The sequence below is a fragment of the Rosa chinensis genome, chromosome 2 (genome assembly GCF_002994745.2).
Source record: "Rosa chinensis cultivar Old Blush chromosome 2, RchiOBHm-V2, whole genome shotgun sequence".
Lineage (NCBI taxonomy): Eukaryota > Viridiplantae > Streptophyta > Magnoliopsida > Rosales > Rosaceae > Rosa > Rosa chinensis.
The window spans coordinates 63,029,109-63,047,045 of record NC_037089.1 but is presented as its reverse complement, the minus strand read 5'-3'; the positions used below and the strand labels follow the sequence as shown (position 1 = coordinate 63,047,045).

The window sequence follows — 17,937 nt, the reverse complement described above, 5'->3', positions numbered from 1 at the left end:
AAACCACTTTCACTATAGGAGGAGTCTGATTAAATTGAAATTTGAAACTTGTCGGCATATGTGAAGAAATCCAAACAACGGAACAAGATTACTTTCTTTTTTTTTTGCTGAATAAAATAAAAAATAGCTTGGTTTTTTAAACATAATCAGTAGGTAAAGAAATAATTCTCATTAATTATTATTATTATTTTCTCTTACGTTTTTATTAGTCATTTCATATGAATTGACAAAATCAATTATTACTTAAAAAAAATTCTAATAAAGGGCTGGTGGATTTTTTTTTCTTTTCTGTTTCTACTGAAAATAAAAAGGGTAGTGGATTTTTCTGGTCGAAGAAAGGCTATTGAATTTTTCTGGGCTAAAATATATCTTTGATATTTTGCAGAGTTGCAGTGGAATATTATGTCAGAGCACGTACACTGTGCTTATTACTCCCAACTCCAAAGCAAAGAAAAGCTGCACCTGCACTGCACCCGTGCAGTACCTCCTGCCCCTGATAACATTGAGCACCTGCACCTCCTCCATCAGTCATATCAAAATGTGCAAACCCAAACCCTTTTCTCAGAATTCAACTGTTCCTAGCTACTTGTATACATCAGCTTAGGGCACAGCCTCACAGGTTGTTTTTTGAAATGATGATTGGATCGAACTCTTCTTTCTCTTTCAAGAGTTCAAGTAAATAAAGAACAGAAATTAAATTGAAGAATATGTTGATATCAAACTGGCTCAAGTCGTTCAGCCAAAAAAAAAAAAACTGGCTCAAGTCGATTAACCAATGTACACTCTATACTCCTAAAGACTTCTACTCTGAATGATACTGTCGAAGTAATTTTCAGGAGAAATAATGAAAGCTTGAAAGTAGGTCTTGGAGGAGAAATAATCAAAACATTATTTGCTATAAATTCTTCAACAAACCCTACTTCCATCTCTGTCAGATATATCTCCCTAAATGAGAAAGACTTTATAGTGGGGTGTTTAAACGAAAAGCTGATTCGTCCAAAGTTGGTCTGGTTAAAGAAGGGAACGGCAGCAGCCAACCCTCTTATCTATTAATTAGATGCTGTTTACAATGAATTTCTTCCATTTCTCTCCAATCCTAATTTTAAGTTTAATTCTAAATTCACTCATAATTAAACTCGGATCGTGTTTTAGATTCTCAAATACAAATATAATAAACATCGTATGGCTATTGAGCTCACTGAAAAATCACATTTAGCCATCTCTATAAATAATCAGAAATTAGCACTATTGGTATATCTTAAGGCATCTCCAAGTCTCCAATCCTTATTCTCATATGGAGGTGCTAAGACTAATTTTGAGACCCCTTTAACATTACTATTCATGTATCTTTCTCCAACCATTAGGTGCCATATTTAGCGTCTTTTTTATCTTGACAATAATTTGTCTATAATTATATTTGATTATATTTTTGTACGATTTAATATAAGGTATCGAATTTGATCTTACAGTTTAATATATTGTTGTTTTCTACCCTCTCAGAGCCTAGGTCCTCTTGAGTCCCATGTTGGAGTTTCAAACGTTGGAGATGAGGAAAATAGTGTGATGTCTCAAAATAGGACTCGAGACCTCGAGTTGAAAATGCCCTTATAGATGAAGAAATTAAATCTAAGGAAATATGACATCTTAGGTTTTGAACGAATCTTAACACAAAATGCAAACTGACATTAATTTCATGGTGTTGCACGAAATGTAAGTATGTAGAAAAACTAGCTAGTTACCACTTACCAAGCAAAGAGTAAAAAAGCATGTGAGTGAATAGTCAAACAGAATAAAAGCAAAAAGAAAGTTTGGAAATTTTTGGTATATTGATCTTCTCCAAAAACGGAGTACATAGTACATATATAAAGTATACACAATTCTAGTAGGAAACTAATTACACCGTGATATTCTCCCCCTTAACTACATAATATTTTCCTTAACTATACGATCCTAATTATACTACAATTCCTACAATTATGGAGAGTGATTCACGCCAACACTCCTTCTCAAGTTGGAGCATACAGATCACAGATACCCAACTTGTCAAGTGAGTCATAAAACGCCTTGCTAGGGACTGCCTTTGTAAGAATACCCTCCAGCTGCTCCTCAGTAGGTACGAAGGGAAAAGAAATGATTTGTTGATCCAGCTTCTCTTTGATGAAGTGTCTATCAACCTCCACATATTTTGTGCAATCATGTTGGACAAGATTATGAGCAATTTCAACTGCAGCTTTGTTATCACAGAATAAGGGCATGACTTTTTCCTGATTGAAACTCAAATCCCTCAACAAGTGCCTTAACCACAACATTTCACAAACTCCACGAGTCATTCCTCTATACTCTGCTTCAGCACTAGAACGGGCCACCACCTTACTCTTCCAAGTAACTAAATTTCCACTGACAAACGTAAAGTATCCGGAAGTAGATCGTCGATTAGTTATACAACCGGCTAGTCTGCATATGTATATCCCAAAACATCCAAATGCCTATGCTTAGAAAACACCAACCCCTTTCCAGGAGCAGACTTCAATACCTCAAGATTCGAATTACAGCCTCCATATGAGCCTCACTAGGATTGTGCATGAACTAACTCACAACATTAACTGCATAAGCTAAGTCTGGTCTAGTGTGTGACAAATAAACTAATCTTCCAACAAACCTCTGATATCCTGCCTTATTCGTGGATACTTAATCTGGATACTCAGCTAACCGATGGTTATGCTCAATGGGTGTGTCAGCCGGTTTGCAATCGAGCATACCCGTTTCTGTTAATAAGTCAAGGACATACTTTCTCTGGTTCAACATAACACAATCTTTTCCTCTAGTGACTTCAATTTCCAAGAAATATTTCAAACTCCCCAAGTCTTTCATTTCAAATTCTGCTGACAATGCACTCTGCAACTTCTTGGTCTCCTCAAGATCATTACCTATCACCACCATGTCATCCACATAAATAATTAAAGTTGTAACTTTACTCTTCTGATGCTTAAGGAATAGAGTATGATCTGAATTGCTCTGCCTATACCCAATCCTCCTCATGAATGTCGTGAATCGACCAAACCAAGCCCTTAGAGACTGTTTGAGGCCATATAAGGACTTCCTTAAATGGCACACCACCTTCACTCCAGTGGAAGTACCATATCCCAGAGGCAAGTCCATGTATGCTTCTTCATTCAAATCACCATGCAAGAAGGCATTTTTAACATCAAACTGTTGTAGAGGTCAATCAAGATTAGCTGCTAGAGACAGAAGTACCCAGATTGTATTGATCTTTGCTACTGGTGAAAAAGTTTCAACATAGTCCACGCCATACTTCTGGGTATAACCCTTCACTAATAGCCTTGCCTTATATCTGTCCACCGAACCATCTGAATTGTGCTTCACTGTATACACCCATTGACACCCAACTGTTTTCTTTCCAGTAGGTAGTGACACTAACTCCCATGTTTGATTTTTCTCAAGTGCATCCATCTCCACAGCCATTGTTTTTGCCCACTTCTCGTTCTTCATTGCATCCTGCACTTTACTAGAAAGTGACACAGAAGATAATTGATTCACAAATGCTACATATGGTTTAGACAACCTATGCGTAGACACATAATTAGCTACATGATATTTAGTCATAGCACACAAACTTGGTTCGTAGTTCTTGGGAGGCTGACCACGATTGGACTGTTCTTGTAAGACTCGTGTTTGAACATGTGTGGAATCAGTTAAAGGAGTAACACTATTAGACAAATGTGGGTTATGGGACAACGAATTACTACGCACCTTAGATGAAGATTGAACAGGGGAGACCACTGATGGAGAGAGATAGACTGAACGATTATGAGCTTCTTCTTGAAGGGTAGACGATTCGGCAATTGTCTTCTCTGTTTCGGAATTCAAAATGCTTTGTTCGGCAGTTGCGTGGGGAAGAGTAGATGATTCAGCAATTGCCTTTCTCTCGCAATGCTCTATTCGGCAGTTCCATGGTGAAGGATAGACGATTCAGCAATTGCCTTTTCTGTTTGGGAACTCGCAATCTCTGTTTGGCAATTGCCTTTTCTGTTTTTGCAGGAGTGTCGTTGGTTTCTGGGCCACTAGACATTTCATCTTCTCTAAACAATCGATCGTTTGAGATAAAGCAATCAATCGTTGTCTCTGTTTGGTAATGTCCTTCATAAAAAAACACCCTGCTCCCTCTGACTATGAGTCGTAGAAGGTGAAAAATAACATGTATCCTCACTGAATGTCACATCGATGGTGACATAAAATCTTTGAAAGGGAGGATGATAACACTTGTATCCTTTCTGATGAGTCCCATACCCAAAAAAGACACTTGAGAGGCCTTGCATCTAACTTGGAACGTTGGTTCTTATAAAGATGGACATAGGCTACATAACCAAAGACACAAGCATGAATGGTATTAAGAGATGGGATAGAAACATAACTAGACAATACCTCAAATGGAATACGACCTTGAAGAGAGGAAGATGTGAGATGATTAATAAGATGGGAGGCAAACAACACTGCCTCTCCCCAAAGGTATTTAGGCATATTGGCACTAAGGAGAAGGGCGCGACCCATGTCTAACAAATGACGATTCTTCCGTTCAACGACCACATTCTGTTCTGGTGTTTGTGGGCAAGTGGTTGGGTGAACAATTCCATGAGATTGGAAATAATCACAAAATGAATGATTAACAAACTCCCCCTCCCAATTATCAGACCAAAATATCTTAATACAAGCATCATATTAGGTACAAACAAGATAATGAAAAGATGTAAAGGTAGAGAAGACTGCATCTTTTAACTTAAGTGAAACAACCCAAGTCAATCTTGTGAAATCATCAAAGAATAAAACAAAATAACGCATTCCAGAAAGGGTTAATGTTTGGAAGGTCCCCATAAATCCAAATGAATCAATTCAATGACATTGTACTACTAGAATGAAAGCTGGAAGGATAGCTAGACCTATGACTCTTAGCTACAGCACAAGTATCATAATGCATGCTAGACTCCTTTATTCCTAAAAACAGGGAGGGCATGGACTTCTTCATAACTCCAAAGGATGGATGGCCTAAATGGCGATACCACAAGCACAACTCATTCAACTTATCAGAACTTAATGTCAGGGCAACAGGGTTTTGCAGACTTGGTTGTGCTTGTGCATGTCCTACGTACATGCAATTGAAGTGAAACAGTCTCTCCCTCAGGTCTCCCTTGCGAATTATCACCCTAGTGCACAGATCCTGAAAGATAACATACATAGGATAAAAGATTACAGAACATTTGTTTTGTATTCAACTGAGACACAGATAAGAGATTATGAGACAAAGATGGTACAAAGAGAACATTATAAAGAGTAATGGAAGGTGTAATCTGGACAGACCCAATTCCTAAGATCGAGAAAGACTTACCATTGACATTAGAGACATGTGTTATGGATGGGGATGACAACTTAACAAAGAAAGACTTATCATAAGTCATATGATCAGACGCACCATAATAAATTATCCATGTATTACTACCAGTAAAGCCAAAAACATGTAAAGCAACACCAATTTTACCTCATTTTTTCTGAGTTAAGGAAACATCACCCTTGGTGAGATCTTGGCCCTCCACACCATAGAAGTCCGGTTCTTGCTCTGGTACCAATTGAATTACAGCCTTGCCCTTCTGACCGTTGTTACCACCTTTCCACCTAGAGCTATTGGAGTTGCGTCTCATAAGTTGGGGGCATTGACTCTTGTAGTGACCACGATTTTTACAATAGTTGCAAATCACCTAATTGTTGAATGGAGCTGCTCCCCTATTATAGTTCTGACCCGGTTGGTAACCTTGTTTGTTGGACCGATATTGAGGATTTCCACCCTGAGGAGACAAAGTCATGAGTGGGGAAGGTGTGGCCTGAACTGTCAAACCATAAATTTCAGTGTGTAGATTCTTTGTGCCTGCCTTGTTGGATTCATCTTTTCGAATGTAAGTAAAGGCTTGCTCCAAGGTTAGTGGAGTGGTAAGGCGCATCAACTCATTCTTTGCGCCCTCCAAGTGTGAATCCAAACCACCAAGAAAGATGTGGACACGCATCTTATCTTGCTCTACTTGGTATGTTTTGATATCAACTTCACACGTCATGGGATTAGGGTGTCTCTGATCAAGTTCTTGCCAAATGGTCTTCAAGCTTGCATAGAAAGTTGCAATAGATTGTTCACTCTGAGTCATCTTGAAGGCTTTGTAGTTTAATTCATGAATACATGCAAAATCACTCCCATCATAATACGTAGTAGCAGCAGCAGACTCCCATATAGCCTTGGGAGAATCATAATGTGCAAACAATTGCATCACTTCTAGAGTCATAGATTTGAGAAAAATCCTCATCCCATTGGTGTTTGTCGTATCCCATGCTTTTTCTTTTGGTCTTTCTAATGGCTTTGTGATGCCACTAGTAACATATCCCCACTTTCCAATCCCTTGAATATGGATCATCATAAGCCACTGCCATAGGTGATAATTGGTGCCATCAAGTTTAACACCAAAGCTGGAGTTATCAGTCACGTTTTGAACAACAACAACATCACGAGGAGTAGAAGAGGAGCCTTCATTTCCTCCTTCATTGAACAATGAATTAAGGGTCAATTCTCCTTCCATTTTTCCTTCTTCAACCAGCAAATTTTGACAAACACAAAGGGAGGAGAGGATGACGGCAATGTATGAGAATTTTAGGGTTTTAGGGCGAAAAGAAAAGAGGACAAAGACAAAGGACAAACTCTCAAGGAGTACAAAGATAAATTTGCAGCGGAAACAAATGAGATAGAGTCCAAAGGATCTCTGCTTTGATACCAAGTCAAACAGAACAAAGGCAAAGAGAAAGTTTGGGAATTTCTGATATATTAATGTTCTCTAAAGACGGAATACATATACAAAGTATACACAATCCTAATAGAAAACTAATTATACCGTGATATTCTCCCCCTTAACTACATAATATTCTCCTTAACTATACAATCCTAATTATACTACAATTCCTACAAATATGGAGAGTGACTCACGCCAACATGAATCCCTTTCCAAACCAAGGTCGACTCATGCCTAGAGTCCAATGGCGACGTTTAGTGGTGATATTATTTTCAGTTGCTGCTATCAATCTGCCCTTAGAGCATCTTTAGCAATGCTAGCTATTTTTGAGTTAAATTTTAGCTAAAGTAGCTAAAAAGTCATTTTGGCTAGCTATTTTAGAAATATGTCTGCATCAATGCTTTATATTCTAACTAGTTTTGAAATTATATTATTTTTAAATGAATATTAAATAGTTTAAATATATTTATATGTTATATAAAATAATTTAATAGGAGTGAGCCTCATCTCGCAAATATAGAGAGCGAGATAGTTAAAAGTTATAATAGAGAGCCACTTAGGAGTCTGGTGCAGCAGCTAAAATATATAAAAAGCTAAACATGCTCTCTAAAATAGCTAAGTAGCAAAAATAGAGAGTCTGTTAAAGATGCTCTTAATTGGTATGCGCCGTACTCAAGGACGTGTTTCTCCGTCCATTGTTTTTCAAGTATCCAAATTTTTTCTTCAAGATAGACACTAGGTTTACGGTGGCATCTTAAGTTGGCCTCCCAAATTTGTCTTCAGAAAAGTGATATGGTGATGGGCGTTGTTGAGGGGATCGTTGGTTTTTTGAAAGCCTGGGATTAGGTTCTTTTCTATATGGTGTTGGCAAGGAGATCTGAAAGGCTACAAGAGATAGATGGTTTCGAGATGGTCTTGATCTGCAAGGCTTTCAATTTGCTACACCCAGTTAAAGATTGATCGAAATGAAGATCTGGATCAACGAAGGATGGTGGCCCTGGCTACCGAAAGGGGAACATAGTGGACCTAGTGGTGTTGATGTGTTAGGGTTTTTAGTCAGCTTGGGACCTATGGATTTGCTTGACCATCATAGTCGATGAGATTTAGTCTAGAAAATTAATGACGGTTAATTTTAGATTTTGAGTGGTATTATCTAATTTAAATATAAGAAAGGGTGTCTTCTCAAAAAAAAAAAAAAATACAACAAGCGTGAGGCTATTGCACAATATTATATACTTAGTTCACCATACATTCAAATTTTACCACCCAAACTTTCAATACTACCGTGATTTACAAAAAAAATTAAAAAAAAGAAAAAAAGAAGATGAAGAAGAAGAAGAAGATGCAAACGCCGTAGAGAATCGATTACCATGCACCACTATTATGTTGGCAATCTCATGGAATATGCCACCACTAATTAAGTCTGTTGGAGTAAAGTTATTGGCACCATTAATTAATTTTTACTCAATTATGCACAAATGCCGAGTCAGTGTTCTGTTGGAATGTTCATTATTCTCTACTTTTGAATTTGAATCTACCGGCATTTGTGCATAATTGAGTAAAAATTAATGAAGTACCAAAGCACTTACTCGTTGTGTCAAATGCAATTTTGCATCCAGTCCTAATTGTATTATTTTCGATGTCAACTGTAGTTTTTTAATCTAGTCAAATTTAGTTATGTTTATTTTTCATTGTAATTTTACAACTGTTGTTTGTAGCATACAATTTTTACGTGTCATCTTTTTCCTTAAATAAATATAAATAAATGTAACTTGAAGTTTTTATGTTAAATTGTAGAGAATTATTATTGGTTCGGCTCAAATGCATCAATGGGTAATTGGGCATGGATGATGATAAAATTATAGAATTGAACCATTAAACTACATCCTATGAACTAGGTGAAATTTGGATCAAAATCCGAGACATTGAATTGTCAACTTTGATTCAATTTACTCGGTTTCTACAAATTGTAGCCAAAACGGCAAAACCCATTATGTAGGCAATGATGTCATGTACAGAGTCTTGGTTGCAGTCAGAAAAGCATGGCTCCCAGGTGACTGAGGTCAGTCTGCCAAGATATGCTTAACAAGGTCTTATGGACTAATATGGAAAGAGGTGTGTTCAAAGAGATGTAATTGTGGAAATATAGGATTCATCGATCAATGGAAGGCTGGCTTGGTTGATCAGTCTTCAGGCACCGCAAGGAGAAGTCCGCATGTGTTTTGGGGCAGAGAGAAATTGCAGGTCATCAACAGTCTTCACTCAGAAGGGAAGATTTCAGACTCTTGTCTTCATGTATAGACAAATTTAATTTGCAGAATACTCAGATTTTCTGTCTTACAACTTGTTTATTGTTAATTTAACCAATACAAGAATCGATTAGGGTTTGGATGAAACTGTTAAGTTGCTTTAATTTTTATTTTATAATTTTTTTTTTTTGGGACTGAAGTACTTTTTATATTTAGCTGTGAAAGGGATGAACATGATTTTAAAGAAAAAGATTTATCTAATATTTCCTTTTTTTTCAATTGGAGTTCATTGATAGAAAGAAGAAGATACAACACTTGCACCGTCGGTGCATAGAATAATTTCCATGGAGAGATTATTCAGAGCACCACCGTGCACTTGCACCAACATAAATGAATGGTTAGATTGCATTAAACACACTTTTTGTTTATTAAAAATAAAGTTGATAATAAATATCAAGGGTTGAGATTATTTTATAAGCGTTGGGTGTTAAATTGTGATCTCATTAAAACACTGTCTATTCAAAACTCAAAGGGAGTTAATCTTAGTCTTTCAATGATTTATCAATCTTATGATCAATCTTATCATTGTTTACTTTGGTCCAGAAGCACTAGGTTTTTAACATAAGCATCATGATGGTTTTTTAAATTATGTACATGCCTTGTAGTATGGAGGGTAAATGCTTACTAGGCAAAGAAGATAGATTCACCAAATTTCTTGTTAGGCAACGTGCCGATAAACATTTGCATTGAGGAATAAATGAGATCCATAGATGCATCAAAATATAATAAATAATAATATGGGTGTGGGGCTGAACCTCCCAACTTGACTGGGTTCCAAACCCCATTATTCAAAAAAAAAAAAAAAAAAAAGATTCATAGTAAACAAGTTGGTCTTCACTGTAACAAATGGAATATTATTTCAATATTTTATTTTATTTTATGAAAGGGGGACTAGTGTAACTGCTCTCAAGTATTGATTAATAACACAACAAAATACAAGGGGGATGTAGAACATGAACACTAGATTACAATAAACATCGAAAGAACATCCTGAAATATTATTAGGAATCTCCACGATATTTATGTATTCTACCAAGCACCAAATAGCAAAAAATGTACGACTCGCTACTCTATTTGTTTTGACATAACTGTGACATACCAAAAAGATAACTCTATCGTAAAGAAACATCGTTATAAATAACATAGTTTTCTTACTATGTTGCCGCACAGAGACAAACCGGCGACACTCTATTTCATTCTACCACTAGGAGGTTGCGTCCATTTGATCAAACAAACAACTCGTCGCCTCGCAAGGCCAAACAATACACACTGAGTGTGCATGCTGAGATAGAACCCATGTCACGCTACCAAAAGGTTGTAGGAACTTATTACCAGCATAAAGCCACATCTAACTACAAAGTAAATAACAATAATACATAAGGGAAAAACTAAAATAACATGGGCAAAGAGCCAAAGCCTAGGCCCAAACACTACCAAGCTCAAGTGAAAGATTGCAATAGCAGCATCACCCTTATCTCACCTGCACCTCCCTTGCCACCCCACCACCACCAGCTTCCCCACTCCAATCTAAGGTAGAGCATTACCGATAGGTGGCCCCCACACCAAACTCTCCCCACATTACCCTCCAACCTAGATTAGAGCCTGCATGAACCAAACCGGAGCCAACACGAGTCAGATCGGATCATGCACTCTCAAATCCGGCTAACCAAAATCGCACCCCATTGACCCTATCTCGGTCTTGCATTGCCGATATCAGATCTTCCCCTTGATCACGACATAAAGCCATACAGCCTCCTGCCAACAAGCCGCCGCACCGGACATCAGCTTTAGACGATCTAGTCAGTGACACCATCTTCACCTCTACTGAACTTATGCTGAGCCCCCCCCCCCCCCCCCCAGTATCAGACCACTCACATTCGGACACAAAGTCCCTTCTAGCATGTGATGACGACGTAGCGAGGGCATGCTACAGGACCGGGTATACAATTTCTTTTTGGAGGACTAGTTGCACCTATATGGTTTTTGAGAGAAAAAAAAAGTTCCTTAACCTTTGTTTTTCTAAATATTTTAACTTTTTGGTGTGAATTTCAAAGTTTTTCTTTTTTATAAACTGACAACTCCATTGATGATGATGATGATAAAAAAAATTACAATTGATAGATGTAGCGACTACATCAAAATGAAAAATAACAAAAGCAACAAAAGGTAACCTAGCAAGGATACTAAGGGATATGACAACACATTTGATAAAGCACCGGACATAACCCGGATTATGTTTTTTAGGCAAGTCATTAAGTTATCTTAAGTCATTATTTATTGTGCAATTAAAAGTATTGATGCATAAACTGATGTGTATAAAAGTCTGACCCTTGAACCATATTTATGATTTAAGGCCGAAAATTTGTTCTTTTTGTTGAGGAGGTGTTTTTGAAAATGATATACTTTGAATTCGTTAAAAAGCAATAATCTTCATGGTGCTCCTTTCTAACTGCTTATTTACTTTCAAATATGTTCTTCTTCCTTCATTCATTTGTATGCTTCTTCAAGTTGAACTCACTTGTGATAGTTTTCGAATTGATGAAGAAAATCCCTCAAATCAAGTTCGAAATACCATTTGAAATTCACACTATAACTTGATCAGTACGAACCGCACTCCTTCGCGTAGGTCAGGAGTCCAGAATTCCTTCATAGAGACATGGGGACATAATTCCGAAGGATGTAGTTAGATCCATAATAACATTCTTGGACTATCATATCATATAATCATAAGATGGCAAATCTGATTCACATACCTTGACTAGTAATGGAGAATGTCATAGTTAAACACATATGTAGTAAAATGATTTTGCCAATCTCATTTGGTGCATTCATCAAGCACCTTCATGAGTTAGATACACAAACCTAAATATAAATTATCACATTCATGCACTTTGTGCTTTTTCTTCCAACTTCATACTCCATTATACAGAATGGCCTATGTAACCAAAAAAAAAAAAAAAAAAAAGGTAAAAGTTATAAATAATCCTTGTGGTTTGGAGTAATGCTCAAAATTAACTTTGTGATTTAAAAATGTTTAATTTTACCGATGTGGTTTTTATTTCAATTTTGGTCCAAATATTTTTTTTTTTTAAACATGACCTCTACAATGTTAGTATTACAATTTTGGTCCAAATGTTATTTTGACAAAAATTCCCTCATGTTCAAGGAGACATTTGTCATTTCAAAATAAATAAGTAAAAGAAATTAAATTAAATAGCATCTGAAAAATGAAACTAAAAAAAAAGTATCACTAAAAAATTAGAGGTTGTTGATCTTTTTTTTTAAATTTCATTCCATAAAATTTCTAATATTGATTTTCTTTGGTTTTATTTTTTCATTTAGATGACAAAGTTATCTTTTTTTTTTTTTTGGTTACAAAAAAGTTTGGGTAAGAGGGAAGCTTCCCTACAATACCAGGGTCAGGGCAAACCTACAACCTCAACCCAACAGAACTTATGAAACTGGCCAGTGTCCCAGCCCAACTCATCGGTATGGAATTATGCAGGACATATTCTAGATTGCCCACCAAATGAGAGATTGTTGGTAGCAGGGATCAAACTTGTGCCAGTTTACACCTCAAGTCCGTCTTTGTCAACTGAACAAACTCTCATTGGTTAATGACAAAGTTATCTTTGCACATGATTTGTACATGAGAAAGATTTAGTCAAAATTAGCTCTTGGACCAACTTTGATCAACTTTGCAAATCATAAGGATAAAATTAAATATTTTAAAAACACAAGGCTAATATTGATTATCATCCCAAATCACATGAACCATTTATAACTTTTACCAAAAAAAATTATACAGGATGACCTATGTAAAAAAAAAAAAATTAACAAAAATTATACAGGATGGCCTACACCTCAAACTCAAGCATGGGAGTGAAAAGCTTCCGGGATAAAGTGATATGCCATAATATTCAAAGTAATGCCATAAACTAATAAATAAGGAATAGAGATTATACATGGTGATCGACAACAGATAAAAAAAAATAATAATAAAAAAGAAGAAGCCCATAATTCTTTTCATCTCCCTAAATTTTTACAATTTGAAGTTAATATGAGGAAAAGAAGGGTAAATATTAGGGCTGTTAATTTCGACACGACCTGATAACACGACTCGAAACCCGTACGAAATAAAGCGGGTTGAACCCGCACGATTAAAAAGCGGGTCGGCCCATGACCCATTTAATAAATTGGTCGGCCACGGGTCAACCCGCCAACACGAAGTGAACCCGTATAAGAGCATCTCCAACAGAGTAGCTAAATTTAATTTTTAGCTATATTTATCTATGTTTGAAGCAAAATTCAACTCCAACAGACTAGCTATAGCTTAACTATATTTAACTTTAGCTAAATTGGCTAGCTATATTTAGCTAGATAATCCTACATAGCTAAAGCAAAAGTTATATTTCTCTCTCATCTTTTGTCCACATGTCAGTTTACGATTTGATGAAACATAATATATCACTTACAAATAGCTATCATTGATGGAGCAACATTGTTAAATCAATAGCTATATTTCACAAGTTTAGCTAAATTTAACTAAAAAATAAATTCTACTGTTGGAGATGCTCTAACCCGATTATGCTATACTTCTTCTTGAAATTTTAGACATTGGGAGTATTTGATTATAGGATTAGACAATTTCAAATATTTTACTTCATAATTATTGGCTTTAATTATTTATGAATTATATATAATTATTTATATTCTTCGCCTTATGGAGTTTTTAGTTAATTTAATCAATTTATGCATTTTTTTAGTTAAATGGATCGTATTATTAATCCTTAAATAGATCATTTAATCAAACACGACACAACTTATTTATTAAATGGGTTAAGCGGGTTGGAAACGGGTAACCGGTTTAATATATAGGTTGGATTTGTGTTTAAATTTTTGACACGATTATTAAATAAGTTGGGTTTGGGTTTGGTTTGTATCTTGAGATACTACAGATACCTTGGCCCGACACTACCCATTGACAGCCCTAGTAAATATACTAAAAAAATTAGAAAACCCTTTCAATCATCAGGTCATTTTATTTCTCCTCTTTCCCCAGTGATTTTGTTTTTATCATTTTAATAATTTCTCATAATTTTTCGAGGTATCCTCTTTTTTCTTTTTGGATCGACATTAAGTCATAAACGTATGATAGTTCATGAACACTTAACTTTGCATATTTTCCTATTCCGTTAATAAACAAAGAAGAAATTCTTTCAAGAAATAAAAAAATGATATTATTGTAATACCGTACTATCAAATACGTTACATCCCATTAGGTTCATTATATGCAATAGTTTACACTTTCCTTAATTTTAACATTTCTTTTTTGTCATTCTCCGTTTCTTTCCTCGAAAGCATGCATCAATTCTCAAGATCATTTTTTCTTTTTTTGTGCAATAAGGTAATAGTTGCTCTATTACCTTATTGCACAACTAGGGCTTCACACGGATTGGGTTGGTTCAGTTTTGACTCTAAACCGTCTCTATACTAATTTGAGCGGTTTAAGCATTTTGGACAACCGGTCATTAAAAAAAAAAACTTAACCCAATCCAATTAAAGATGGTTTGGTTCGGTCGGTTAGGCGGTTTTAACCTATATTATATTAACATACTATTTATGAAAAAAAAATTCTAGTTAAATTCAATCTAAATAATAAAAATTATATTAAATAAGCATAATCTAAATTTAAAATACAATAATTAAATCCAAAACTAATATTCAAAAACCAAAATCTAGAATAGATTCAGAGTGATTGAATTATTTGATGGTTTAGCTATAAATACTAGCTTAATATGGTAGTATTAAAGGTTAGAGAATGAGAGATTGAGATATGTGATATGAGAGGATCCAATTAATCGTAGTGATTATATAATAGACTTCTAGGCCTTTGGGCATTGAATTCGATATGGTAATATATCATTTGAGAATAAAGTTATAATTGGATATTTAGAACTTACTTACAACTACTGGACAAATGAATATATATATATATATATATATATTTATATTTAACACTTTTTCTTATTATATTACAAACATACCAGTCGGTTCGGATTCCGCGATTTAAGCAAAAGATAAACCAAACCAACCCAATTCATAAATAGTTTGGTTCGGTATTGAACCGGCTTTCAATTTTTAAAGTTAAAAAACCTTAACTAAACCATATTTACTTGTCAGTTTTGACCGGTTTAGCTAGTTTGTACCGTGTTTTTCACACCCCTAAGAGCAACTCACCATTTTTTTTTTTTGTCTTCTTTTAAAAAAAGAGGATAAAATGATTTCACTCCTACCCTCATGGTGACTCGAACCTATAAATTCGTACATAAATAGTGGGTGCTATAACCACTGAATTAACACCGTTTCGTAATAGAGTAACTCACCTCATTGGGTAAGATTAATATTCGAAAATCTGAAGAATAAATTATAAAAATTGATAGTTACGACTTTGTTACAATCTCTTGTGTATTGATGCAGCGGAGAGTACATGTAATTGACCGAAAATAAAAACAAAAACTGGAAAGCAAAACAAAGACTTGAGCTTTGCTAGGGGCTAGCCTCTATGTCCCCCACTGAGTTCATGACATGTACAAACGAGATTTGCTCTCCCCACTATAAATATTTGCAGTACAAAAAAGACAAGGCACTCTTTTCCAGGACTCCATCATCTGGGTGGATACAGCAAAACAAGAGCTACATTAAATCAAACAAATTAAATTGAAATAACAATAGAAATATCTATGAAGATTAAATATAAAAAAAAAGGATGGTTTTTTTTTAATACATATCTTTCTTTTGATATTTTTCTTGCGACTGAATTTATGTCGTCTGCAGATTGAGAGACAGGAGCGGCTATCCCTTGCCGCGTGGGACATGTTTAGGTCCCCTGCACCTACAGAAGACCTGCACACGGGGGCCCAGAGAGATGTCATCAGTGGGTCCACCTTCATGTGAGGGTGGCAGAGCAGGAACAGAGAAGCACCAGAGTTGCAGTGATAATAAGAGCAGAGTGTGAGTGCTTCTCTCTCAGAACCAGGAGAGAGAGAGATGGCAGCAAGTGTCATCAAATCAGACCAACTATTAATTAGTTTCAACCATGCATAAAAAAAGAATTCAATGCCCTCTTCCTTTTCTTCTTCTTCTTCTTCTTCTTCTCCTTGTTAAATCCCCAGAGCTGTTGTCTCTCTTTTCCATTGTGGGATCAAAAATGATGAGTGGAGGAAATCCAAGTAGCGCAAGGAATTACAGGTACCCTTTCACAGCAACACAGTGGCAAGAGCTTGAACACCAAGCTCTCATCTTCAAGTACATGGTCTCTGGAGTCCCCATCCCAACTGATCTTGTCTATTCCTTTAAAAGAAGACTGGACTCCTCAATCTCTTCCAGACTCTTCCCTCACCACCCTTGTATGTTTCTCCTTAATTTTGTCTCAATCTCTCTCTCTCTCTCTCTCTCTCTCTCTCTCTTTCTGTGTCTCTCTTTAACTTGTAATTAAAAAAAAAATTACTTACTGATTACACTATTGGGGGGTTTTAATTAATTGAATTGAAACAGTTGGGTGGGGTTGCTATGATATGGGCTTTGGCAGAAAGATAGACCCAGAGCCAGGAAGGTGCAGAAGAACAGATGGTAAAAAATGGAGGTGTTCAAAGGAAGCATACCCAGATTCTAAGTACTGTGAGAGGCATATGCACAGAGGCAGAAACCGTTCAAGAAAGCCTGTGGAAGCTTCTTCTAGTTCTTCTACTACAACTCCTAATAATAATAATACTATTCCAACACCTCCAGAGTACAACCCTGCTTCAATCCACAAAAACCTCTCCAAAACCTCCCCTTCAATGTTTTCCTCATCTTTCACCAATGAAACACCTCACACCCAACACCAAAGTTCATCTCTTTATCCATTCCTTTCTCGGCCACAGGGTTCCGGTACCAACCCTCAACTTTTTCTCAACTCTGGATCTTATGTTAGTGAAGCTGATCACAGAGATTACAGGTTTGTCATTTGTATTAATCGAATCAAATTTCTTGATTTGCCTTCTTGTGTTTTCAGCCATAAAGATTTGTACTTTTTCCTTTTCAAATAGGTATCTTCAAGGAACAAAGGAAGGTGTGGATCATGAGCTAGCCTTCTTTCCTGCAGAGTCTTCTGCAAATGCAAGAAGTTTAATGAGCTCCTATAAAGGCTACTCATCCCAATCTCAGTTTCAAAGCCTCACAGATCATTATCCACAGCAGCAATCCCAGGATGAGCAGCATTGCTATGTTTTGGGCACTGATTTCAAATCAAGCAGACCAATCAAAACAGAGAATAAAGAAGCTGATCAGACCCAAAAGTCCCTCCACCATTTCTTTGGAGACTGGCCTCCAAAGTCCACAGACACCTGGCTTGATCTTGCACCCAATTCCAGACTTCATAATGGTAATTAGTTTAATTTTCTATCAAAATTCTCTTTAATTTCCTCTATCTTTAATTTGAATTATGAAATATTAATTCATGGTGCAGATGGTTGAAGAAGTCTTTGACTCTCAATTATGATCAAGGACAAAAGAGTACTGGGTTGTGGGTCATTTGCTTTTGTTAGATGGATTGGTTGGCTGGGGGGGGGGGCTCTCGTTTGCTGAAGCTCTGAGACTCGGTGTATGAATAATGTAGGGTCAGCTAAGAAGGATTCTCTGTCTTTTGCTTTATCTTGATATTTATTTGCTTCTTCTACTCCCTCTAAGAAAACATGTCCGATATTTATAGACTTGCTTGTTTGACTGGAAGCATGTTGAAAATGTTA

General features: G+C 36.1%; 1 protein-coding gene across 1 annotated transcript; it reads left to right on the top strand.

Moving 5' to 3' along the window:
• The first annotated feature begins 15,975 nt into the window (after positions 1 to 15,975).
• LOC112189816 (growth-regulating factor 5) lies at positions 15,976 to 17,937 on the top strand. The gene is made up of 4 exons (XM_024329175.2): positions 15,976 to 16,557; positions 16,706 to 17,147; positions 17,239 to 17,573; positions 17,658 to 17,937. The coding sequence occupies exons 1-4, from the start codon at positions 16,248 to 16,250 to the stop codon at positions 17,663 to 17,665; spliced, it is 1,095 nt and encodes a 364-aa protein (XP_024184943.1). The 5' UTR covers positions 15,976 to 16,247; the 3' UTR covers positions 17,666 to 17,937.

Excerpts from the sequence above, each read along its gene's own strand:
- LOC112189816 (XM_024329175.2), top strand. The coding sequence starts at position 16,248 with ATGCATAAAAAAAGAATTCAATGCCCTCTTCCTTTTCTTCTTCTTCTT. Across the intron at positions 16,558-16,705 it reads ACTCTTCCCTCACCACCCTT|TTGGGTGGGGTTGCTATGAT; the intron begins GTATGTTTCTCC and ends GAATTGAAACAG. Across the intron at positions 17,148-17,238 it reads GCTGATCACAGAGATTACAG|GTATCTTCAAGGAACAAAGG; the intron begins GTTTGTCATTTG and ends CTTTTCAAATAG.